Raw genomic sequence first — 27,522 nt, forward strand, 5'->3', positions numbered from 1 at the left:
ATGTTAATTTTGTTTTTGTTGACATTATCCATCAAATAGTAGTTTATATTAGCCATACCTAGATTTCAAATATAAGTTTTAAGTTGAACATTGATTTACACGGTGGGTTTGTATAATAGGAGCTTGGCATATAGCTGATATGTTGGTATGTGTCATATGTGCAAAGTTAACCATTTTTCATGTTTTAAACTTGGAAAGTTCCTGAAATAGATTAACGAGTACCCTTATAGGGATGCGCAGAAGATTATAAAAATTGATATGCATTAGAGTACCTGATGGCAAACACATATCCATCATGAAAAAATAAGATCTGCTGTTGATTTTGATGGTACCTCTCTCGTGGTTAAAGAATTGAAAAATTCCTACACTGTTTAGGATCAAAACTGAATAGAAACGTGATTCAGATATGATGATCTCATGTGTAGGATAGCCATTAATCATGTAGCACACATGCATGCATATGGATTTTCCTCTTGTACAACATGCAAACATAATACTTTTTCTATTGCATCATGAACATTGTCTTATCTCATGATATAAAGAAATGTAAGAAATCTGCATAACATAGTATCCAGAATATCCTGTTCTGTTATCAGTAAGGATACCAGAGATTTGATAAAATATTCTGAAAGAAAGAAACAATGACCACACTTATGCAGAAGATCATATCAAATCTCTATTCAACAACAGCTTAACAAAAACATTAAACAAGCAGCAGTAGATACGAGGTACCAGTAAATACTGGAAACTGGGAGCCAGAAGTAAGTTATTCTTTGCCTAGACAAGAAAAATAAAAGATAAATACACAGGATTCGACTACTACTGGGGGGGGCATGACTAGTCCAGAGTCATGGGTTGCATCATGCAGCATCTAAAACGTGCTTTCCTGACAGTCGTTAAGATTTCCCGCTGCGCATTGTCAAGCATCTTGACAACCTCAGTGAACGGTGGACGCACGTCAGGATTCACATCCCAGCATCGAGTCATGATTTCGCTAAGCACTGGAAGGCAATCATGGGGAATAGCCGGCCTCACCCCTTTGTTAACAACAGCAAATGCTGCCTGAACTGCCGTCATGTTCTGAAAGGGAAGAGATCCTGTTATGAGCTCCCACAAGACAATACCAAAGCTGTAGACATCAACTTTATGAGTGTAAGGCCTGTGCTGGATCATCTCTCTGCAAACATTCAGAACATTCCTTTTTAAATTCAAAAACACATTATTAGCAGAAAGATGACAAATATTAGAGCAAACAATGAAAACAATGCACTCAAACTGATAACAAGGTCAGTAATTAATAATAGATTTAAAACAAGTACCAGGGAAAAAGATTGGGAGGCAGTCTTAATTCTACCAATGGAAAATTCATTCTGAAATATTACTAGAACTAAGTCAAACCTCCATTACAAGGATAATTTCAAACAAGTTAATGCAATGAAGATCATCTGTTTTGTTTGCTTTTCAACATACAGAAGCTTGAACCTGAAAAGCAGTTTAGAGTTAAATCAACCTGTCCTCAATATATTGCAAGCTCACCCAGCTCTTGATTCCAAGAGGTTGTGTTGATTCAGACTCCAGAGTTCCCACGACACTCAAGTTATCATAGTTTTGACTTGTGCCAAAAAGGTGAGCCGTTTTGAAGACTGAGAGACAGTGGTCATCTCCAACAATATAACTTATTTGTCAGGATATTGGAATCATATCAGCCATTTGTTGCAATCGACGCCATCTCTATCACTGAGAATAACATGATAATACCCAATTTTGAAAGCCACACATTTCTAAAATGGTTAGTATGTCAACAGGCTCATAATGTCCTAGAGGAACAGTTACATAGCCAAAGGGCGTTTAGCAACCTACAATCTAATCCAAAATTCCAATTCCACAGCCCCATATAGCAACCATTCACAAAGTAATCTAGGCCTATGAAAAACAATGGAGACAGTCAACCTTCGCATCAGGGATATTAAAGTGGCCAACTACAATACTGATCAGGAACTGTGGAAACAGTAAATTGGAGAGCTTCAACTACAGACCCCTTCTGTCAATTTAAATAGTATATAAAGACATTGGAACTAGGGGTGTCAACGGGTCGGGTTTGGTTCGGACCCAGTGTAACCAGGCTTGGACCCGATTTTTGGGTATGGTATCAGGTCCGGAACTGGGTCTAATCGGGTCCACTATAAGAGAAACCATACCCGGACCCGATAAGAACTACATGAACCAGACCCGGACCATATCCGGTAAAATAATATTTTTATCATTTTTACATTGAAAAATTGTGGGTCTTAATCGGAACTCGGGGTTGGGCCCAGGTCTGCTAAAAAATTTCACAAACTATACCCGGATACATGTATTAATCAGAGGTTCGGGTCCGGACCAGGGCCTTAATCGGGTCTTCTTATTTATCACCATACCTGAACCCTATAGGGTTTGGTCCGGTAAACCCGACCCGTTGACACCCCTACTTGGAACCCAACTATGAACTAAAATGTGTGTTCTGGAAGCTCAAGCATAGTCAGATCACCTCGAACAAGCCAGTCATAAGTGACTTCATGCAGTATCTAAACCACATGGTTAGGTACTACAGAGTACTTGAGCAGATACATTCTTGCTGATTGCATGAGGGTGACCCACTCACAGACAGCAAGAAGCTCATCAGAAGCTAAAGAACAAACAAATGAAAAGAACAAAGTCATGTTACTAAACAGTTATAGTGGAAGGCACAGTCCCATGATGATCATCATGTTCCCATACCACATTCTCCAAGAACAATAAAATATTTACTTTATTATAAATAAACTGGGAAAAACTTCAATCATGAGTTGGAAATTCATATTAACCACAGGTTTTGGCAATGAATTATGTTAAACCTGGTAACTTCATCATTTTTCTTTTTCCTAGGAAAAAAAGAAGGAAGAATGTAATAACAACATAAATATGACACATTATGGAATTATTGGCTTTTCACAAAATGAAGGATCACTTTGAAGCAACATAAAAGATGCATGCCCACAAGGGCTCCCTCATCTGGTAGGGGAGACTCATGAATGTCACCAAGTTGACGGGACGTCATAAGTTCAAAACCCACGCGTGGTGTCCCTCGCCTCAAGGTCGAAGCTGGGTGTACTTCCCGGTGGGCTTTGGTGGTTCCCTTGGATTATCCAAAAAAAACACAATAGATGCATCATAAAGCATTCTTCTTAGTTCTTACCCAATCTGGAAGTAATGCATGTACTGGTGCCCTTTGGTCAGAATTCCAGCTGGAGTCTACACATAGCAACTGGGCACCTAGAATTAGTGATTAGTAGGCTATTGCTATTCTCGAAGTTTATTCTTGGGTATACTATGGGATTTGGTGGTTACAGATATGCCCTACACAACTCAAGTGATGTAGCATAGAAGTTGCATGTACTCATCTAATCCTTAGAAAAGCTGAAAATCTATATGATATGCGCATATGATGCAAAATGCATGAGACAAGATGTGATGTCATAGATATTTACACATGCAAGAATTATGTTATACACTTTTTTTGGATGATCATTTAAGTTGGAAGCTTATTAACTTACAAAAATTTACATATACTATAATTTTGTGTTTTTCAACTTTAAGGCATTGACTAGACACCAGCTGTACCTCCTCTTTCCTTTTTTTCTTCTTTTCAGTAAAGCAAGTGTTGCCCTTAGTAGATTCAAAACCGAGATCCTTAGGCCAAGATAGTATCTCAAAATAACTGCCATATCTCATGTATTTTATCTACATAGGCATAAGTCTTTGTAATCAAAAGTGCCACCTAGTCGGTTTAGGCATGGCCTACCGCCTACACCTAGGCACCTATGCAGTAGGGATTTTTTTCTTACTCTATTTTTACATATATATGTAGGTTTATCATTCTCATATTCATGTTTTATTTTATGTTTGAACTATTTATCGTACTGTATGTATAATATAATATACATTGTATAAGATATATATATATATATATATATATATATATATTTGATTCTTTGAATTTTTTATAGTTCTCATATTCATGTTTTATTTTGTCTATCTCATTTTTGTTGATTAATTTTGTTACATACATCTTTGTTCTTAGTTTTTAACAATTTTGTATTTTTTGTATTCTTTTATTTAAGATATCAACTAGTCCAACTAGTCCCCGACTAGCCCTTTTAGGGGTCTACCGACTAGGGCTGACTAGTGCTTCTCATTACATAGGCGTAGTGCAACTGAGGAGAAAAAGCAGTTGTCCTCATCCCACATCTTTGCCAATCTGATATGCATGAGCCTACGAGCTGGGATAATTAATGATCATTGAATACCTTGATTAGGATAATCTAATCTTAAAAGCCTGACAGTTCTGATTCATTAAATTTGCAAGGCCCATATTTGGATTTGGTTGATCTACTACTATAGTTAGGCAAATTCAGGTTCTTGGCAACAGAATAACTTCAAGACTATCAAAAACTTGTTTATCCTTGCAGAAAATGGGAAGAAAAAAGATGAGCAATTACTAAGAAAAAAAATAGATTTTCTTTTCATGTTTTCAGACAATTCAGTATATTATAGCTGTAATATATATCACGACAAATATGGTGATATTTATAATATAAGAATGTTTTTTAGAAAATATCATGATAGTTTTAAATAAGCACAAAGAAACCATTGCTGCACAAAATTTTAAAGCAATAGATCAATTTGGCATCTGGTTTCCTTCTAGGACATAAAGAAAGCTGATTAATTGCTCACTCAATTCAACATTTGAAATATTGCAATGTACCACCAGATGGAAGTTAAATAATATATGTTGTTATTTTTTTCTCTTATATATATATATATACAATCATATGTATATATATTTTTGTCCTTTTTCCTTCTAGCCGTTGGCCTGGTCCAGCTAGCTCAACTAGCCGTTGGACTAGCGCAACGGCTAGTTGAGTCTCTTCTTTCCTCCTTTTGTGTATATATAGGGGATTATCGCCCTCTTGTATCATATGCTTCTCTTTAGCATTCAAATTAATAAAAATATTTAATTTTTTACTTGTGTTGCATGTCCCTTTAGTGGGCTGTGAATGCGCTAATTATTGTGATCTTGTATTAGCCCTTAGTGGCTTTTTTTGTATTGCCTTAAGTGGCTTTGTGTTTGTGTGCTCTCTTGTAAGTGTGTGGTAACCCTTAGTGGGTTTTACATTGTGCACTCTTGTATTTCATTACAATGGCAACCATAATAGTTAAAAAATATTTATCCACCAACTGCATGGAAAAATTAGACATGTAGATATCAAAATATTTATATGATTTCAGTATTCTGTAACAATCAATCATATCAGGATTTTCCTAGACTTTTCACTGATGGCATGCACGTACATACATACCAACTAAAATGCTAATTATTGCAGATTCACTTAGTATAAAATATAAATAGAAACCATATTATAGATATGGTCTAAAGCATGGGAATTCAATGTTCAATCAAAATAACCATATCAAAATAAGTTGTTAGCTCTTCATTACATGTGTTTTGAGTCATTAACATGCTCTTTCTAAATTATGGAAGTAATCAATCTTCAAATAGAAGATCTGACCACCATCACCATTGCGATCTCAATCTCAAGTTTTTGGAGACTTGAACTCAAGCTCAATTCCACCTAATAATGAATTATTGAAAAATAACATTTTTCAAAATTTACAATAAGACAAACTAAAGGGGCATTGCCACAATACTCCTAAACCACAACCTCTTGAATGAGAGTGAGCTCAGGTAATCAAAATTGTTTTCCTGAGCTCATGAGTAACTCGGTTCATTTTCCACTCCTATGCAAAAATAACATTACAGGAATAGGAAATCATTGCAACATGATATGATGTATGTGAGTGAATGCATTCACGTGCATAAAGTCAATGACTGGTAGGAGTTACATGACAATGATGTGATGTATAATCATGTCAAGACTCAAGATGCATGTTAGATGGCAAATATGCATGCATCATGCAGGTTGTGTTACCAATAAAGTCCATATGCATAAAGGACATAAGAACGTGGATGTGCTTGAAGATGCAACCACCCTGAGAACATGGATTAAGTTTCACGTTTTCCTCAGTTAATTCTCAACAAACTAAATTATTCAACTAATTAGCAATAATAATTTAAAGCAACAAGAAGCAAATACAAAACTGATATGTTAAGTGTTTGAGAAAGTTTTAACATTTAAAGGGTACAAATTATATGCTATGCCAATCTTTCTATATCTAGGAAAATAATTGCACCTTTAAAAGGAAAACCTTATAAACTTTTATCAAATTTGGAAAAGAAAAATTAATTGTTTTAGTCTATACATGTAATAATGGATGATTTGTTCCATCAATTTAATGCATCTAAAATAACAAGCATTCTATGAAGTAGATTCTGTTACTCAAATTTGCCAAAATGCCCTTGTGAATGATTACCATTTTTGTTTAAAAAAAATTGCATATTTACTAAGGACAATCATCAGGGTCTTTTTTTACTGTTTTGAATGGGCCTCGCAAACAGTAAAAGGAGACAGCTTTGTTTGGTGTTTTTGAGGGAAAGAAATCCCCAAAAACACAGTAAGAAGTCAGACCTCGAGGGTCCAACTTTTTATCCTTGTCAGATAAAACATCGGTGTTTTCAAACGCACGCTAATTGGCCATAGACCTTTTGTCTTAAACCCATACAAGCACAATAAAGTTGGTGATAAATAAGAAGCGTTAAAAGGAGTTTTAAGAATTTTTGGTTGCAAATTCAATGAAATATTGCAAAAGGAGTCTTTAGTAATAAAAGGTCTAAGATGGAGCTTTCCAATGTGCTTGTGGTGTTAATAGAACCTCATAGCATGAGAATCCTTGGTATTGTGTACATGTCCATCTGCAACATGATGTTAGCAGCCCTTGCATGCTATGGACATTTGTGCATTGGGCAGATCATGCCTTTCACATATTAGTCCAACATGGTGCTGTAATGAAACAAGGGCACAAATACAATGCCACAAAATGGCTACAAGGGTGCACACTCACAAGCACAAGAGCCTAGAAATTACAAGGGAAAGGAGTGCCTTTAAATAGGCACTCCATGTACCAATCCAACAGCTAGTTGGGCCAACACCCAATGCTGTCCTGCATTAATTACAAGAACAAAAAAACAAAAGATAAAAATAAATAAAAAATAGGAGGTCGTCAGTCCCTCATGGAATTAACACCAATCGCAATGTGGAATTACTGAAATACCCCCAAGGAGTATTTCAGTTTACATACACATTAGAAGACATATATATCTTTAAGATATATATAATACAAAAATGACTCATATACAATAGATTTTAACACCCTCCGTCAAACTTACAGTGTGATCACGGAACGTTTGTCAAGAAGAAAATAAAAACGAAGTGATGAAAGCACCTTGGTGAAGAAGTCCGTTAGTTGACATTCAGAAGTAACATAAGGCAGAGTGATGGTGTGCTTCAGAAATTCTTCACGCACGTAGTGGCAATCCATTTCGATATGCTTGGTTCTTTTATGGAATGTATGATTGCCAACTATGTATATCACACTCTTATTATCACAACACAATCCGGAAGGTGTTTGAAGATGAACACTCATGTCTTCAAGTAATCTTCACAACCAAACAATCTTTGATGTTGTCGTAGTCATTGCACGGTACTCAGCTTCAGTGGATGATAAAAAGCCTTTATACTGTTTTTGCACTTCTACGACATCAGATAATCACCTATAAAAACACAAAGACCAGTAGTTGAGCATCGATCATTTGGATCTCCTCCCCAATCTGAGTCAGAATAAACAATCAACTCCGGAAAGGAATAGGAGGATAACAGAAAACCTCTAGAGGTAGAGGTTTGTAAATATATAACAATTTTCATCACAACACTCATGTGAACTGTGATGGAAGAATGTTGGAATTAGCTAGCAGTATGAACTGCATGCGCAATATCAGGCATAATAATAGTTAAATAAGTCAAAGTGTCAATCATTTGACGATATGGAGTAGGATCATCCAGGTGTCCTGTCATTAATCTTCATCTTGCAGTTAATAACTTCAAATGTGTCCATCCTTTTTTCATCAGTAATGCCTAACTTGTTAATAATATCATTAGCAAACTTTGTTTGAGAAGGCAAATATCCTCCAAGAGAGTAAGCAACCTCGATTCCAATAAAAAATCGGAGAAATCTAAGATCAGTCATTTCAAAATATTTTTTGAAGATATATTTAATATCCTTTACTCCCTATTTGTCTTAACCTGAAATGATTATATCATCAACATAAAGGAGAATGCTAACAATACATGCATCACATTTTTTAGTAAACATAGCAATATCAATATAACAAAAATTAAAACCAAGCCTTAGCATAACAGAACTAAAGTGATCATACCAAGGCTTTAGGTGCATGTTTCAAACCATAAAGAGCTTTTCTGAATCAAAGAACCTTACTAGAGGGGACTTCATATCCAGGAGGTGAATCCATATAGACCTCTTCTTTTAAATCTTCATTTAAACATGCATTTTTAACATCTATTTGGTATATAGGTCAACCTTTAATAGCAGCAACAATAAGAGTCCTAACTAAGGTCATCCTGGCTAGTGGTGCAAATATCTCATCATAATCTATTATGTATTCTTGTATACACCCTTTGGCAACTAATCGAGCCCTGTTTTTTTCTAAGGTATCTGTTAAAAGATGATCATGAATGCAATAGGTTAAAAAAGGAACCAATAATCACCCACATAAAGTGTGAATACACAAACCCATTTAAAGGGTTACCAAATGCACATAAAGTGCAAACCCATAAACCCACAAAGGGGTTAAGCCAAAAGGCTAAAAGAATACATCTTTATTAAGAGAGTGAGGGTAAAAAAGCTTCACACAAAAAAGAATACATTGTAAGGGGGTTTACCCCATATTTATACATGAAGGGAGAGCTAGGGAGAGAGAGTCGTTGGGCTCCCAACGGCTCTATTTAGAGTCGTTGGGAGCCTGTCTCTCTACCTTTTTGACTAAAGTCAAATGTTGACTTTAGTCAAAACGTTTACAAGGCCAAAAAAGTAAAAAATAAGAAAAATAAAAAAGTTTTCTAACTAAAATAAAAGGAGAACTAATTCCTAGTTAGTCTAGGGGATTACGGAAAAGAAAAATGACCAAAATGCCCCTGATGGGTATTTTGGATAACACAGAAAAACACACACACACACACAATATATATATATATATATATATATATATATATATAGTGTAGATCAATATTTTAACACCCCCCCCCCTTAAACTTTGTGTGGGAAAACAAAAATTTTTGAAGAATACAAGAGGAAGAATCTCAAGTCTTCAAGAGTCTTTAGTAAAGATGCCATTGAGATTTGAAAAAGTCTTCCTCCAATTGTCTTTAATGGTGATCATCCCAAAGCACCTTCTATGATCTTATCAAAGGTACTTCTTCTATCTCATCTTTAAGAACCTGTGGAACAAAAAAAAATCCAAGTAAAAGATATCTTTGCATTTTAATGAAGTTGAATGTGAAAATAACATTAAGAAAACATCAAAAAAGCATAATTATCTTATTTAAAACACATGATCCATCAAGATAAGATAATTACTTATGCATGCAAAGTGTGTTTTCAAGAAGTCTCATATAGACTAAATTTCAAGATCATATACTTGAAAATGAGTAAAAGTGAGAATTTTAAAATGTATGCAAAAATGTATAATAAGAATGCTTAGTGCATTCACACGGTCCAATAATAGACAAACAAGAACCCACAATGAGGAATATCGAAATAGTCCATGAAGGAACAACACAAGAAGCTTTCAAAGACGCAACACATAAAAAATATGAACTTTATTGAATGACGGCTTGAAAAGCCATTATGGGCATATGCATACGATATCATGTAGCTAAAATAAGTCATTCATGGACATGCATCAATCACATTTCAATCAAGTATATTACTTGAGCTTACAAGAGGCAAGTGTTTATTGAATACATCAATTCTCTTAAAGAAGATTTTACAAAGGAAATGCTTAAATGATAAAAGAAAAGGTATGAACCTTACACCAGAACAAAGGTAAGAACACATGCAAGTCCACTTATGAGACAAAGATATATCCTTAGATACACAAGAACACGTGCACATACAAATTGTGCTATAAAACATGAACATGAATTAGAAAATCTCATATGCAAATGAAAACCAAATTACACATTCCCATAAACATGAAATTTTGCAGATCTCAACAATAGTTCATCCATTACAAGCAGTCACCTCATTAGACCTCTAAAACCAACAAATCAAGTGTATAAGCGACTAGAACAATAACATAAATATAATGCCACTAACGGGCCAAAGACACACACGAAAATGCGTATAAACACCTCTTGTCTACATATAATGATACTTGAAGTGAGTGTATCAACGACTAGAGCAAGAGTACAACAGTCAACCATGAGCTAAAAGTCACATACAAAAGTGTGAACATACATCTCTTGTCTACATGTAGTAACACTCAAAATCAAGTATGTTCAGCGACTAGAACAAGAGTACAAAGCCAATCATGGACTAAAACACACACGGAGGTGTGACAAAACATCTCTTATCTACATAAAATGATACTTGAAATGAGTGTATCAGCGATTAAAACAAAAACACAAAAGTCAACCATGGGCCAACATCACACACAATGGTGTGAAACAACAAGCCTTGTCTACATATAATGACATTCAAAACAAGTGTATCAACTACTAGATCAAGAGAACAAAGCCAACAAAAGGCTAAAAACACACGAAGGTATGAACAACATTTCTTGTCTACGTAAGGTAACACTTAGATAGTAGGCATAGAAGGAGAAAGTCAAGAGGTAAGAAGACTTGTAATGTCAAATACTAATGCAAATAAAATTGACAATTTTAAATATATTTCGAAACACTATGGTTTCAAAAACAATATATATCCATCATAGGTACTCATAATAAGGAGCATCCATAGTGAAATCAATGGCCAAAGAGAAACCGAGTGATACCACACACTCATAATCAGAGAACATAAAATAATCAGTTTGAGTCAAACCACATGTGACAACCAAAATTGACCTAAACCGAGGTGCCCATAACTCACCTCAACATCTCTGATATAACAATAATACGGCCAAAAAGTAATGCATTAAATAACCTGTGATGGACAATAAGAGTGCCATAAAAAGGCAAAGAATACTCTATTAAAAACAACATTTTTTCGAATACGTAATGTTGTGTGAAGGAACTATTTTGGGATAATCCAAGAATAAAACCAAGCTTTAATTATGCAACTATATGCTCAACAAGTGCAATTCAATGCAAGGTTTTAAAACCCGTGACTCGGGACTCGACTCGTTCTTTATTGACTCGTGACTCGGCGGGTCAACTCGGTGACTCGGACCGGGTTTTGTTAACTTTTGATTTTAAAAGAAAACAATATATAATTTGTCTCAAACCATGTTTTTCAGTAAACAAGAGATAATAAACTCATATACAGGCTCTATGATGCAACAATATGGTGGGCTTGATGAAGATATTACTAGTAAGATGAGTTCGATGGATTAAATATTGACATGGTGTTGGTGTTGCATGGTGTTGCATGTTTGGTGATATTGAAGTTCCAATAGAGATTATACATAAAGGTGTCCTTCGTTGCCAGGCTCCTCCACATGTCACTGGAAAGGTCTCATTTTGTATCACTTCTGGAAATAAAGAATCCTGCAGTGAAATAAGAGAGTTTGAGTATCGTTTTAACCCTCACAATTATCCTATGGTCTATAATCCACTACAACATGATACACCTAGCTCAAGAGAAGAATTGTTATTGCTTGTCAAATTTGCACAGATGGTTTTGCATGGAAGTGTACATGCTTCAATAGAAAATAATATGGAATCAAAAGGTGCATCCTCAGATCGGTTAAAAGTGGTTGATAATCAATGGAAAGGAATTATAGCTTCAATTTTAGATGGTTCAGAGAATGCTTCTAATATCAAGGATTGGCTATTAGAAGAACTTTTAAAGGTGAGATTGGACTAATGGCTTTCGGAGAAATGCCAGAATGATGCAACAACAACTTGCTCCCTACCCAAAAAATCAAATTTCAAACATCCCAGAACTCGCCCGAGTCAGGCCGAGTCAGCCCGAGTCTTGGCAAACTGAGTTTACCTTGCCGGGTTGACTCGTTGGAGGGCCGAGCCGAGTCAGCCGAGTCAGCGAGTTGACTCAGCGAGTTTTAAAAGCTTAATTCAATGAGAACATATTACGGCCAACGTACGCACCCTTTAATAGAAGTGATACAAGCAACAGGTTTGAAAATCTCTTGTGAAAAATTAACACACGAACGAACAAGTTTATAAACTTGCATCATTAGAAGAAAATCGAAACTAAAGGATTAAGCTAAACATAATCCATTCTTCAAAAATGAAATCTTTTATACCAAAAGATCTTATTATACAATAAACACAATATGAAATTTTAGGCAAATAATGCATACTAAGGTTCTATATTATGTGGAAAATTCTTTAAAAGATCTTTCTTAATGAACACAATGGTTCATACAACATTCTTACCACAAAAACTTTCCAAAAGAGATGACCAAGATTCTTAAATAAACCAAAAACATTGAAGGACCTTTACAATCCTTCTTTCCACAAGGATCGCAGAATTCTCATAAATAGTTATCACTAACAAGAACCACTTAGGGTTCATACAAAAAAGAAAGACAAAGACTTAATTCAAATGTGAGATATTCATATTCAAGAATTACCAAATTCATATATCAATTAAAAAGTGCACTAAGACACATAAACAAGACTCTGAGAGGTCCTCAAAAAAAAGATTAGGTTTCAAATGAGAGTTAAGTGCATTAATCAAATACCAATAATACTTATTTATCAAGAAAATATATGTAATTTTAGAAGTTAACTTATAAGTCAATCATGAAACAATTATACAAAAATCATCAATCTTACATAATTGAAGACAAAAAAACATCACTACCTGGAGGACCATAAATTACTATTATATGTTATGGGTAATTGATGAATGTGTAGAGAAGTATGTGAATTATCACAATCCTTCATATACTAGAATTTTCAATCTCAACCCAATTTTCTTTAAGAGCTTCCTACACATATGTAATTCATGTTTTCAAACAAAGTTAAGTGTATACGCAAGAGATAACTTTTAAAATACCAAAGTTATTTTGTAAGATTTAAATTCAAAGAGTCAAAGAATTTTATCACAACCATGTATGTTTATCTATGTAAAAAATTCTATAAAAAGAGTATTTGTGTATAAACACAATGCCAAAAAAAAACAAGTGTGCACAACGGCACGGATACTCATACACAAAGGCATGGAGAAAATATGAACAATATATTGAATCCCAAAAGGGGGCCTTACAAAAAGCTTTTAATACTTGAAGTCAACATAATAATAAAACATACACGAGTTTAAATAGGATTGACATCAAATTTAAAAGATAAACATGATATATGACCCATTTTTGAGCAATCATATATCTAACAAGTTTACCAAATTAAAAAAAAATATTATTCAAAGATATTTTTAAAACATGCGAACAAGTGAAATATGATATGTGAAAAGTAAGAGATCAATGTTCAAGTACCACAAGCACTAAATGTGCAAAATACATTTTGATTTTTAAAGAGAGCATAATGATAAAGAAAACACATGCAAGAAAATAGTTTCATAATGCATGATACTTTAAGAAAAAGACTACATACCGAATAATCTTCAAGAAAGAGAAAAAACAATGAATACTTCACCATTCTTTGAAGTTTCTTGAGCGACACACTTTCTGATGCAACAAAAGACAACCTGATCACAACCTCGCTCTGATACCATGTTAAAAGATGATCTTGAATGCAATAGGTTCAAAAATGAACCAGTAATCACGCACATAAAGTGTGAATACACAAACCCATTTAAAGGGTTACCAAATGCACATAAAGTGCAAAGCCATAAACTCACAAAGGGGTTAAGCCAAAAGGCTAAAAGAATACATCTTTATTAAGAGAGTGAGGGTAAAAACCCTTCACACAAAAAAGAATACATTGTAAGGGGGTTTACCCCATATTTATACATGAAGGGAGAGCTAGGAGAGAGAGTCGTTGGGAACCCAACTTCTCTCTACCTTTTTGACTAAAGTCAAATGTTGACTTTAGTCAAAAGGTTTACAAGGCCAAAAAAGTAAAAAATAAGAAAAATAAAAAAGTTTCCTAACTAAAATAAAAGGAAAACTAATTCCAAATTAGTCTAGGGGATTACGGAAAAGGAAAATGACCAAAATGCCCCTAATGGTATTTTGGATAACACAGAAAAACACACACACACATATATATATATATGTATATATATGGTATACATCAATATTTTAAAAGTATCATCACTCTTGGTTTTAACCTTATACACCCATCTACCACCTATAGTTTTCTTACTTTTAAGCAAATCAGAGACTTTAAGTCATGAATTTTTTGAGTGCTCCTAATCAAGGTTTTAAAACCCGTGACTCAGAACTCGACTTGTTCTTTATTGACTCGTGACCCGGTGGGTCAACTCGGTGACTCGGACCGGGTTTTGTTAACTTTTGATTTTAAAAGAAAAACAATATATAATTTGTCTCAAACCATGTTTTTGAGTAAACATATAGTCTCTAAATGTCTGTAAGAATATAAAAATTGCAAAGAGCTATAGAGGTTTGCTTGAATTTGATATCTATAGATTCTATACAAGCACTTTGACTAATTCATGACTTGAATTAGAGGATGTGGTCACCATGAGTTCAGTCTGCTACTACCTACGGTTCCTAAAATGGCCAATCATATATGCTAGCTTGTTTTAAAAGTTTCAATTCCCTCTCTAACAAATCCATAAATGTAAAATAGGGATATATGTGCATATTGAAAGTTTACAGAATGCCCAATATCAACATAAATAAGCAATTTTCTCATGTATGAAAACTATGCAGGAAATATATTAATGGCACAACTATAAAAAGACTACTAATATTTGAATCTGTACAATGCTTGTTCACGTAACAAATGGATGATGAAACCTAAATGTGACTTCCTATAGGCACATTTGACCCTCCATATATAGTGAGGTGAGAATCATTTCTTTAAAATATTTTGCTAGAATAAGTTGATAGCACAGGGTGAAGAGTAGTTCGAACAACATGGCGATTTTATTCTATGGATTTAAAAGGTTTTTTATCTTTAAATGATTTTTATTTTCTTTTTTATAAAAAATATGGGGGTAACCCTTGTTAAAATATATGTACTTATATATTTCTAAACAGTAATTTGAAACTCAAAAATCAAATTTCAAACATCCCAGAACTCGCCCGAGTCAGGCCGAGTCAAGCCCGAGTTTTGGCAAACCGAGTTTGCCTTGCCGGGTTGACTCGCTGGAGGGCCGAGCCGAGTCAACGAGTTGATTCGGCGAGTTTTAAAACACTGCTCCTAATTCTTCATTCATAGATTTTACCCATTCGAGATATTCTTTTGCTTGTTTATATGTTACGTTCAAAATAAGCCAAAATCCTAGTTAGACATGCCCTATATTGAGGTGAAAATAATTCTTATGAAACAAATTTATCACGTGGCCTAGAAGTCCTATATGATATTCTAACAATTTCAGTTTGTTGATTTTCTAAGGTAACAAACCAGGTGCCGCACCCGCATGCGGTCAACGCACTGAGGATCATTTTGGTCCAATTTTTGGACTTCAAAAAAAATTGCCCAATAAAAGAGCTGCGAAGAGAGGATTAGGGCAAATTCTTTTTGCTCTAAACCTTTCTTCCTCTCCTCCCGACTTCGCAGCCGAACCCCGACGTCAATCTCTCCGTCGGACTCCGACGCCGCCGCCGACCTCCGTCGGACCTCTCCTCTCCCGCGCTCCTCTGCTCTCTCGCTCTCCTCCTCTCCTCCTGACGTCTCTCAGGGGAGCCCGACGCCACCTCCTCCTCTCCCTCATCGTAGACCTCCGGCGATCGCCGACGTCAACGCCACTCGCAACCCCGACGATGGCCGAAGCTCGCAGGTACGCTCCTCTTCCTCCACTTCTCCCTTTGTATTCTCCTTCCTCCCTCTCCCGGTGTTCGCCGGCAGGAGGCCGGTGGCCCCTGTCGTGCCTTCCTCCCTCTTTGTTTGCGGGAGGGAGTCCGGCAGGTGGCCGATGGCCCCTGCCGCCCTCCCCCTCTCCTTTAAGTTTTACTTTTTTTATTTTGCATCTGGTAAGGAGAGTGGATCCTGCAAAGCGCTGGGTTTACAACCAAACCCACCCATTTGTGAGTCCCACTTGTAAAACGTTGGGTCAGATTAGCAATCTCCTAATTACATAAGGCATACATTAGTCTACTTAATTAAAGGACAACATTTGTTACCCTCGTCGGTAAGGAACCGCTAGTTAGAACATATATGAAAATGTTGTTCTTACGTCGTGGATGCGTTCAGCGTCCTCAAAATAATAGGAATCAACCCTTGGATTTAGGGGTGTCAACGGTTAGAGTTTACCCAGACCAAACCTTATAAGGTTTGGGTATGATGATAAATAAGAAGACCCGATTAAGACCTGGGTCAAGACCTGAATATCCGATTAATACATGAACCCAAGTATAGTTTTTGAAATTTTATACCACTCGGATCCGACCTGAGTTTCGATTAAGACTCACAATTTTTCAATGTAAAAATGATAAAAAAATATTGTTTTATTAGGTATGTAATTTAGTTATTTTCTGTTTTACTTATTTGATTGATATTTAGGTTGATTTAATTGCAGTGTTAGTTTTTGTGATGTAGAATAAAATTTTTAGAATTGTTAATTTGATATATTGCATGCATGATGAATGATATTATGACAATGTTAACTGTTAAAACCAGAGTTACCAGTCGAGGAAGCGGGAGCGGGAAGCGGGAGCGGGAAGCGAGGCACTTTAAAAAATTTAGGAAGCGGGGAAGCGTGGGACAACTTAGAAGAAAATTCCGAACCGTCTCGGAAACGACCTAGGAAGCGAACCGGAAGCGAGGGGAAGCGAAAAAAAATGAAAAAATGGGGGAAGCGAGGGGGAAGCGAGGGGGAAGCGTGGGGGAAGCGTGGGGGAAGCGCGCTTCCCATTTATGGGAAGCGCGTTTCCCATAAAAGGGGGACGCGCTTCCCATAAAAGGGAAGCGCGCTTCCCAAAAAAGGGGGACGCTTCCCCTCACGCTTCGGAAGCGCGACGTTTCGCGCTTCCGAAGCGCGCTTCCCCTTTTGCCTAGGCGCTTCCGGTAACTCTGGTTAAAACTTCAAAATTATATATATATATATATATATATATATATATATATATATATATATTTTTTTTTTTTTTTTTTTTTTTTTGCCCCGTCGCACCCCTGCACCCAAGGTTTTTTAAAGTGCCTCATCCTCGCACCCGCACCCATGTGACATAGTATAGTATCTTTCTAAGTCATTTGGTTGACTATTATTATCACGGTCTTCTATATTGAATTATATTATGTCTTTCAATCTCAATGTTTTCACCATACTGACTGAATTGAGGCTCTTCATCTCTATCATTCTCATACGAAGAATCACTCTTACATTAAGGCAACGCGAACATTTTTGGATATATATAGTTTGTTATTTTTTAAATCAAGACATCTAAACCCCTTCTGAGTTTCTCCATATCCAAAGAAAGCACACAGTATAGCTTTGGGAGAGAGTTTATCATTTTTTGTCAGTGAGAACAAAACACTTGCATAAAAAAGGTCTTAATCTAAGATAATTGAGAGAAACGTTAAAGAGTTTTTCATAAGGAGAAATGTTTTGAAGCTAAGATGATGACGGGAGTCGGTTGATGAGATATACGGCTATCAAGCATGCTTCAACCCAAAAATGTTTTGGAACATCTTTTCCAATTAAAAGAGTTCTAGTAGTTTCAATTATGTGCTTATGTTTTTTTCAGCTAATCCGTTTTGTTGAGAATGTTTTGTGTTCTTCTATTTAGTTCTTTGATGTCGTGTATGCACTTAATAATTATATTGTGCCTTTGTGCTCTTGTGTTGTCCCAAATGGACTTGTGGTTGTGCACGTTGCATTGTGCTTTTGTATGCCGTTAGTTGGTTTGTATTTGTCTTCCACTCATTTCGTTACATGGTATCAGAGACAAAAAACTCTTTTTGGCATTTTGCCTCTTTTGGATCTTGGGATTCTTTGATTCGAGTTCGTGTTTCGTGAAGGATTCATGATCATTGTGTGGCTTGGATTTAAGGAAAATCTTGACCCGATATGTATCTTATATCTTTAAGTGTTTCTTGTATTATCTATCTCATGCATTATGCATGAGGAAGCACTCATTTTTCTTTGAAAACTAAAAACTTTAAATGTTTTTAATTATTTGTTATTTTTATTTAAAAAACTTTAAATGTTTTAAATTACCGTTGGACTTGTTTTATTAAATATCTTTTAAGGTTTATTTGTTTGATCTTGTGAAATTATATATATGTATGTTCTTATGAAATCATTTTTGAAGCTCAGTTTTTTCAAAACTTGTTTTATTTGACATATATGCATATGATCTTGTATGCTTGAGCATGAATTGTTGGCATTTAGATGCTTTATTTGAACAAATCATCATTATAAATGTCAAATCATGTTCGTATTTATTATTGAACTTTGTTTAGCTCATTTTTGAAAAATTGTCATATATTTTAAAATAATTTGAGACATTTTAAAATAATGGTGTTACATGTCTTTCACAAGTATGATCTTATGAAATTTTGATTAAACTTCGGTTTAATTTTTCTCTTTACTCTTGGTGTATTCTTATGTAAAAATAACTTATGAAGTGATAAAAATTATGATCAAGCTAATGAATACATAATTTTTATATTGATATTTGATTGTCTATTCGTGCCATAATTTCTTATGGGAGTCATTCACTTTAATAAACACTTTTTATGGTCCTTTTGTGGGACAATAGTTATGATATTGGGTGTTTCTCTTGTTGATCTTTTTTTGTGATACTTATGATTATATTATTTTCTTGGTCTCATGACTCTTTAATGAACATTATCTTACATGTTTTGCATAGGATTTAAATATTAAGTTAAAAATCATGAAAAACTTTTTTGTGCTTATTTTTTATGGGTGTTATAAGTGTTTCCCTCATGGTTCACTTTAGTACTTGGCCATTATTGATGGACTTGCTGGTCCACTTAGATCTTTGGTGGATGTATATTTTTTATTAAAGACTCTTGATTCATTGCATACTTGTTATTTATAAAATATAAATTTTTATATTGTGCCCTAGTGCCTTAAATCCATCACATGCATATATGCTTAAATTTAAAAGAGGGTGTTAAGATATATGTATGTAATATATATATATATATATATATATATATATATATATATATTCTCTTATCATTGTAATATATATAATACGTACATACATTATATATATTTATTTATCTCTTTAATAGGTAAATACCTTGTAGGGGTATTTTTATCTTTTTCTCTTGTAATAGGTTTTGTCTTCTAGGGACAGATTTTCCTTTTTTTATTTATTTTTATTTTGTTATCTTTATCCCAAAGACCAAGGGTATTAAGGTCTTACCCCTTGGAGTCATTGGAAGCATCCCAACGGCTATATTTATAGCCGTTGGGAGCTCCCAACGACTTGATGTGAGCCCCCTTTTGGCTCATCCTTTTTGTATATAAGGGACCTCTTATCCCCATTTTATGTAATGCTTCTCTTAAGCATTTATGCTCAATAAGATGAATATTTTTTATGTTTTGACTTCTTTTATTTAGTTCTTTGATGTCTTGTATGCACTTAGTGGTTGTGTTGTACCTTTGTGCTCTTGTGTTGTCTCAAAAGGACTTGTGGTTGTGCTCATTGCATTGTGCTTTTGTATGCCCTTAGTTGGCTTGTATTCGTCTTTTGCTCACTTGCCATAAGGTGAAATTACTGAAATACCCCCAAGGGTATTTTAGTTTACATACACATTAGAAGACATATATATCCTTAAGATATATATATAATACAAAAATAACTCATATACAATACATTTTAACAGGCACCACCTTAAGAATCAAATATTCAATGTCCCACAATAAAAAAATCCACTTGTCACCCATCAAATGATTAATCATGGCTCACACAAAGTATTTTTATTGCTCAAGAAAAAATTGGTCTCTAGCAACTTGAGTAAAGATTGTTTGAATTAGTTTACGCCATGTCAAAGGCATGCCATTTTCTTAGACAATTATAGCAGATGGCACATGCATGAATGTTCCATTTTCGTGTATAGTTATGCATCTATCAAGTACAACCATGCTAAGAGACCTTATTCACAAGGCTTGAGGATAACATGAAACATGAGAAGCAATAGTAGAATAGTATGATACAAATACCAGTTTGTCTTTAACAGAGTTACCCAAGGCATCTTAAATAGATGGAATCATGGAAGCATGCTTCCTAGAACCTTGATTCAGAAGCGCGGTACTCCTTGCTTCCGGTGCTTGGAGGGAATTTCAATTATTTCATGCTTCTCATATGCTTTCCTGCATCCTGTGTATATGTGTCTCTCACGCTTCTTTTCATATTTTCCATATGTTTTTTCTCATGCTTTCTACTCACTTCCTGTGTGCTTTATCTAAACGGGTAATCATCATTTTTAGATTTTAACAAAAGTTAAAAAAAACTATATTAAAAACTATGAAATTTCAGAGTAGTCATTACTATTTTAGTTTTGATTTGTACTTCAGATTCTATTCCCATATCACTTCCTTTTCATTCTCGTTTTACTTTCAAATTGATTTCTCGTTTCTTGCTTCCTATAAATTAAAATGTTTAGCTTCTCACTTCCACCTCCGGTATCATTTCCCTCTTCCGCTTCTTGGTATGACAACCTTGGTCTTGAATACCATTATTGCTGCATTAACTTTCAACATACAATAGTGTTAAGTTGCATCCGATATATATGTATATACATACAAATATATATGATACATATGTTCATATCAATGTAATAGGTAATACCCAATAGGGGTATTTCAGTCTTTTCACTGTATAGGTTGTGCCCGCTAGGGGCACTAGTGTCTTTGTATATTTTTTGTTTTGTTTTGTAAATTCTTGTTTTTGTAATGAGAAATATTGTCATTGCCCAAATACAGTTGTTGGGAGATCCCAACAGCTATATTTATAGGGGTGTAACGGGTTGGGTTTCCAGACCCGACCCGTACCAAACCCTATAGGGTCCGGCTATGCTGATAAATAAGAAGACCCAGGTTCGGATCCAAAGGTCTGATTAATACATGGATTTGGGTATAGTTTGTGAAATTTTATACCATACCCGAGCCCGACCTGAGTTCCGGTTAAGACTTGCAAATTTTCAATGTAAAAATGAATAAAAAAATAGTATTTTACCGGGTATGGCCCGGGTCTGGTTCATGTCGTTCTTATCGGGTCCAGGTATGGTTTCTCTTACGGTGGGTTCGATTAGACCAAGGTCCAGACCCGATACCATACCCAAAAATCGGGGCCAGGTCTGGTTCCACCTGAGTCCGAACCAAACCCGACCCATTGACAACCCTATATATTTATAGTTGTTGGGATGCTCCCAACAACTATATTAAAGGTTGTATGTATCATACGGTATGATACGGTACAAAAGTTATCATTACTATGAAGAAAATCGATATGATACGCACTCATATCGCGATACGAGTATATATCGTAGCTATATAGTATGTATTATATGATACATGCCACACTTAAAAAATGTCTGAATCGTATATTTTTTGTTAAGGTTTTAAAGACCCCTTGAGGGCTGACTCCCTCATTTGTGTAGAGGCCATTAGAGGGGTAACGATATGATACTTACAACCTTGGCTATATTGGCTCTCCCTTGTGTATATATAGGGGCCCCGTAGATGGGTATTGCTTTCTCAAGCACCCAATCTCTCAATAATATTCATTATTTTTGACTTGTGATTCAAGCCGGTAAGTGGCTTGTGTGTATGAGTTTTGTATTGACCATGGTTGCTAGTTGAGGAAGCGGGAGCGGGAAGCGATACGGGAAGCGGGAGAGGGAAGTGAGGTACTTTCAAAATTTTAAGAAGCGGGAAGCGTGGGACCACTTAGGAGCGAATCGGGAATCGTCTCGGAAGCGACCTAGGAAGCGAACCGGAAGCGACCTAGGAAGCGAGGAGAAGCGAAAAAAAAATTTTTAAAATACAAAAAATTTTGAAAAAATGGGGGAAGTGCGTGGGAAGCGTGATGGGAAGCACACTTCCCATTAAAGGGAAGCGCGCTTCCCATTTAAAAAGGGCGCTTCCCCGCGAGTTTTGGAAGCGCGATGTTCTGCGCTTCCGAAGGGCACTTCGGGGAAGGGCGCTTCCCCACTTACCTAGGCACTTCCGGTAACTCTGGTATTGACCCATAAGTGGTCATGGAGTTCTTGTATTCTTGTAAGCCCATAAGAGGCATCTATTTGTATTATTGGTTCCTTCATTATAAATAGCGCCAAATGCTTTCAACAAGTTCTTTTCTCCATTCTTCAAAAATTCGCTCTTTCTCCAACATTAATGTTGCAAAGATCTTTCTCAATATCTTGTCTTTAAGAGATTTGTGACTAAACTTTCCCTATTAGTGGGGATTTACTTCATGGGAACTTAACTGCCTGTACACTGCAGGTATGCAGATCCTATTACTTGGAAAGAACGATTTTTGATTGGTTGATATTCTTTGCACCATAAATATAATACAACCAAGTTCTTTTTCTCAAGCATCCAAAAAATCCATCCCTTCCAAATTGATGCTGTAACAATAGTATTGAATGTTGTCTTTCTTAGCGATTCATGATTGAATATTTCCTTGTTAGTGGAGATTTATGATAAACTTAGAAAGGAACTTCTTAGGAAATTAAACCACAAAGGACTTCATGCATGCAGATCCTATTACCTGGAAATGAAACTATATTGGTTGGTTAATCTTCTTTGCAGAATGCCGTGATATAAATCTCCATCATCTCTTGTAATCATATAAGTTTCATGGAGACAGTTAAAAGAAAAAAAAATACAGACCAGTTGTTAACATTTCCCACCACTTCATCATTATTTTTTTCCTTCTTACTTTCATCGATCACTCATCTTTACCATTTTTGCAATTTGTTTTAATCAGTAGGCATAACCAATATAATTAAAGAACTAAAAGAAACTTTTCAACTCCCAGATCATTTCTCCATCACCAAAAAGCACAACTTGGACTAGAGGTAGGTCCTTATTTTATTTATTAGATAGGCACGAATTTATTTAAATTATGTTAACTTAAGAGCAATATAAAAAGAAACAGTACACCAAATGTCACCTTACTATGCTACGCCAAACTCCAGTGTTCTATCTTTCACTGGAGGTGTTATATGAAATGTGGCACATCCATTAACTCCAAAAGTTTATATCTTAAGAAAATTTAGCAAAATGACGTCAAATGAATTAATATCAATAATACAACCAAAATCAACAACTTTATTAAGCTCTAAAATTTGATTCATAAAGGAAATTATTGTCATAGATATCATCAATATTTTAAAAACATAACAATATTTGTTGTTAAAAGGTAAAATATCAGGATACTTTTTATATTATCATGGAAAATTTCAGAGTACTTTCTATTTTATTTATTTTCTATCATAGTCTCATATATCAGTAGGATATGATAAGACTATAAAAAAAGTTCTGAAGAAATCCTGGCATTTAGAAATGCAGACATATAGAATAACAAAAAAGAAGACTGTACCAGGTCAGAGTCACCTCTGACGATACTGGGATGCCATTCATCTATTAGATGAACAGCAACCCAAACACCACCATTTTTTCTTGTTTCTCAATCGTTCATTTTTTGTGCTTTAGATGTCGTTCATCTGCAAGAAGAATGGCTCTGAAATTTTTGTGGGACCCACCTAGGAGGTAAACTATCCACCCATGGTCTTTGGGTTGCCGTTCATCAAATGGATGAATGGCATCCAAGGCACCTCTGACCTGATCCTGTCTCCACAAAAAATAAGAAAGGAATATATTTAAGGAATGTTTTTAAAGAAAAGGTAAAAGAGTTTTGCAAATATAGGCAAAATAAGGATTAAGAGAAGAATATTATTTAAAACAAAAACAAAAAAATTAAGTGTTGAAAACATTGTGATAATATCACATCACGGTAGGCAAACTATTGATATTTTCAAAAGATCGCCACATTTTACCTTTTAACTTGATTTCTTAATATGAAAAGATAATCTCAAAAAATATCTTCAACATATTGATAAGATTTACAACTTTCTCTAAGGTTTAAATATGACTGTTGTCTAATTTTTATTCTTCATTTTGCAAACTTCTTTTTTTTAGTTTTTCTTTATGTGTTTGCAAAAGAAAAAATCAAAACCTACTTGCTTTTGTCTTTTTATATCATTTTATTATAGTTTAACCTTTCCCAAAAGCCGAGATTTCCAAAGATTGAGGAAAACATATAATACCATGAGAAATTGCCTTGTCCAGATCATAGTCATCGATATCGCTGATATTATCAAATTTTCAAGGTCAGCCTATATTTTCAAAATATTGCCAAAACCTAAAATATTGAGATATTCTCCTGAGATATTACTGAGATCTTCAAAAAACATCTTTTTCATATATTTTAAGTATCTTTTTTGTTTCTTTTGTATTTTAAAACATTTTATAATTGTTTATTTATATTTTTGCAAGAAAAATACTATAAAACCTATTATTTCTTATCTCTTTTATTATTCATAGCTTCTGAAATTTTCCCGAGAAAAAACACTTTTTGAAAATGTCTTCAAGAAAAACCCTTGCCGAGAAATTACCTTGAACACTCCTCGTGACTATGGGGAAAATCCACAAACCCTATCATGTACTAACCTAAGGAAAATCCAAAAAAGACATAGTGAAACCCATAAATAATAAAAAAAGCAAAAAAAAACTCAATATGAAATATACAAGTGTATGGACAATTGGGTATAATATTTTTTTCTGTTTCTCGAAAATCAGAATGTTGTAATGCTCAACATGGTAGGTTCAAGACTTAGTAATGCCTGTACATCACTTATTCTAATGCCATCATTTGGAAGATAGATCAAGACAAGCACACACACATTACTTAATGCCAAACAAAATGTACTTACGAGAAGCTTGAGTTGGTTCAACAAAGGGGCATGAAAAGCAAAGAATGGAGGAAACAGTGTACTTTAATTAATAAATTACCATGGCACTGACCAACATCCTAATAGAATGGCCTAAGAATGCAGTAAATTGGCTTAGAGTGAAGAAAAATAAGCAGCCGCTACGATATTGGTGATCCAACATAGCATCCAACATTTAAAATGTACATACGGAACATGTAATGCCAACATCCAAGCTATCAGAAAACAAACACCCATTTTCCACTTACGGTGCCATCCAGCGGTATGTCCCAGTCTCAGGAGTCATGCCATCAGTCTGGACCTCAATTCTTGCAACCCCAAAATCTGCAATTTTGATCGATTTGTCGGTAGCTATCAAGAGGTTGTCTGACTTGAGATCCCGGTGTATAAATCCCAAGCCATGCACATATGCCATTCCCCTGGCTACATCCAGTGCCTGCTGAACTGCTATCTTCAATGGCACAGACCTGTTCTGCCTCTTCATCAAGAACTGCCTGACGGACCCGCCCTTAGCATACTCAGTCACAATACACCAGACCATCGGTTTTCTACATGCCCCAATAAATCTCACGATATTCGGGTGCCTTAGAGTCGCCAACATCATTACCTCCTGAGTGAACTGTTGCTCCATCAACTGTGCTTTCTCCAGGCTGTTCTCTGGCCTCTCCAATATCTTAATTGCCACATCTTCACCATTATAGGTACCCCTGTAAAGCTTCCCAAATGCTCCTTGAGCAAAGGCGGTACCCATAATAAGCTTACTCAAATCAATTGTCCATTCGTCGTACTGATCCAGACCTTGAGTAGGGTACCGACTGTCCATCAGCGCACGTGCCAATGCGTCCTCGGCAAGTGTGTGGGAGACCATACCAGGCCTAAGAACACTGTGACCAACAGACCCATTCATGCCGGTAATGCTCGGGTAAGTTACAATCATGTTCGCCGTTAGCGGGGTGTTCGAGCTAACACTGCTGTCCATGGACCTCGAAAGCGAACCATCAGCATTCATCTGCAAACTGCCCGTGCTATCCACTGACATATGTGAACCCTCGCCCAGCCGGAGGTAGTCGAAGAAATTGTCATTGTTTCCAATACCCCCAAATTTAGAACCCTCCACCATTTTCTTCTATATATTCCTTCTTTTCCGCAAACCAGCAAATTAAAGCATGCGCTTTTTCAGCATCTGATTACCCTTTATAGACGCCCAACAGGGAAACCTTACCCACCAAAACAACAAACAAACAAACAAGCAAACGAAGAAAAGACCGCCAATAACTCATCAGTAGAGTAATGAAGTGATCTCTTAAGCAGCATGAACAATATTCCAAACTCTAAAACAAAGAAATGTCACAGTTCTCTCAGGAAAATGAGAAGCATAATTCAAGTAGATACAGACAAATCTACCAAAGGAGGAGGTAAGAAAAAACGCAATAATTACTGAGAAAAGAAGAAAGAGAAATTCATCAATCGGGCCGAAATTTTACCGATATCAGAATCTTTCCTCCTCTCGCTTTCCCCTCAACGATCACGATCTCCACGCATCATCTTCATCAATCTCTTAATCCCCAAACCCTTAAAAGTCCAAGAAACCCCACGACCACAATCAAGAGGAATTAAAACCCCAAACAACCACCAAAATTTTCCACCCAAATGGCCCAAAAAGGGGAGGGGAAGCAACGGAATAAGAACAGGAAAACGCTCGACTTACAGAGAGAAGATGGGAAAAAGAATTCCTCGTCGATCGGCGGAAGAGGACGGCGAATTGCAAGAAAAGGAGGGAGGTGGGGCAGTTGTGGATTTTTAGGGATTTAGGGTTTCTTCCCCCTTCACTCGCCTTCCTCGATGTGTGGGATTCTCTCTCTCTCTCTCAGAGTTTCTCTTCTTCTTGCGCACGTCTTGGGGCTGGTAAACACGGAGACGGGGAAGACAAGTAACAAGTCATGGTCTTTCATTCTTTTTGACTCTCTCTCATTTATTATTATTTGAAATACTTTATCATATATTTTTAGTTCATTGTCTCTTTCTAATTTTCACTTTTACACCTAATAGGTCAATTTGCATTTTTCCTGAAATCTCTCTCATATGTTGTGTTAACTCATGGTGACAAAAGTTAAAAACGGCAAAATCTAGGCATGGCAAAAAACTCGGAAGATTTTGAAATTTTTCATAAATCTCGAGTTTTTTTTTGGCAAAATTTCAAGAATAAAAAATAAATTAAAAAATATAAAACAAATAATTTATATAAGAAAATATAAATAAA

General features: G+C 35.5%; 1 protein-coding gene across 2 annotated transcripts; it reads right to left on the bottom strand.

Annotated features, from left to right (window-relative positions):
- Window positions 1–479: 479 nt before the first annotated feature.
- LOC149837032 (serine/threonine-protein kinase STY13-like) lies at window positions 480–27,197 on the bottom strand. 2 transcript variants are annotated; one of them, XM_090005770.1, is made up of 4 exons: window positions 26,971–27,197; window positions 26,747–26,834; window positions 25,511–26,479; window positions 480–1,177 (listed from the first exon to the last, which is right to left on the bottom strand). In XM_090005770.1, the coding sequence occupies exons 3-4, from the start codon at window positions 26,380–26,382 to the stop codon at window positions 838–840; spliced, it is 1,212 nt and encodes a 403-aa protein (XP_089861896.1). In that variant the 5' UTR covers window positions 26,383–26,479; window positions 26,747–26,834; window positions 26,971–27,197; the 3' UTR covers window positions 480–837. The 2 variants fall into 2 exon arrangements, with proteins under 2 accessions (XP_089861896.1, XP_089861895.1); XM_090005769.1 differs by having other exon boundaries at window positions 26,747–27,197.
- Window positions 27,198–27,522: the final 325 nt, after the last annotated feature.

The sequence above is a fragment of the Nuphar pumila genome, chromosome 5 (assembly GCF_984573655.1).
Source record: "Nuphar pumila chromosome 5, dmNupPumi1.hap1.1, whole genome shotgun sequence".
Classification (NCBI taxonomy): Eukaryota; Viridiplantae; Streptophyta; class Magnoliopsida; order Nymphaeales; family Nymphaeaceae; genus Nuphar; species Nuphar pumila.

Excerpts from the sequence above, each read along its gene's own strand:
- LOC149837032 (XM_090005770.1), bottom strand. The coding sequence starts at position 26,382 with ATGGTGGAGGGTTCTAAATTTGGGGGTATTGGAAACAATGACAATTTC. Across the intron at positions 1,178-25,510 it reads ACATACCGCTGGATGGCACC|AGAGATGATCCAGCACAGGC; the intron begins GTAAGTGGAAAA and ends GAATGTTTGCAG.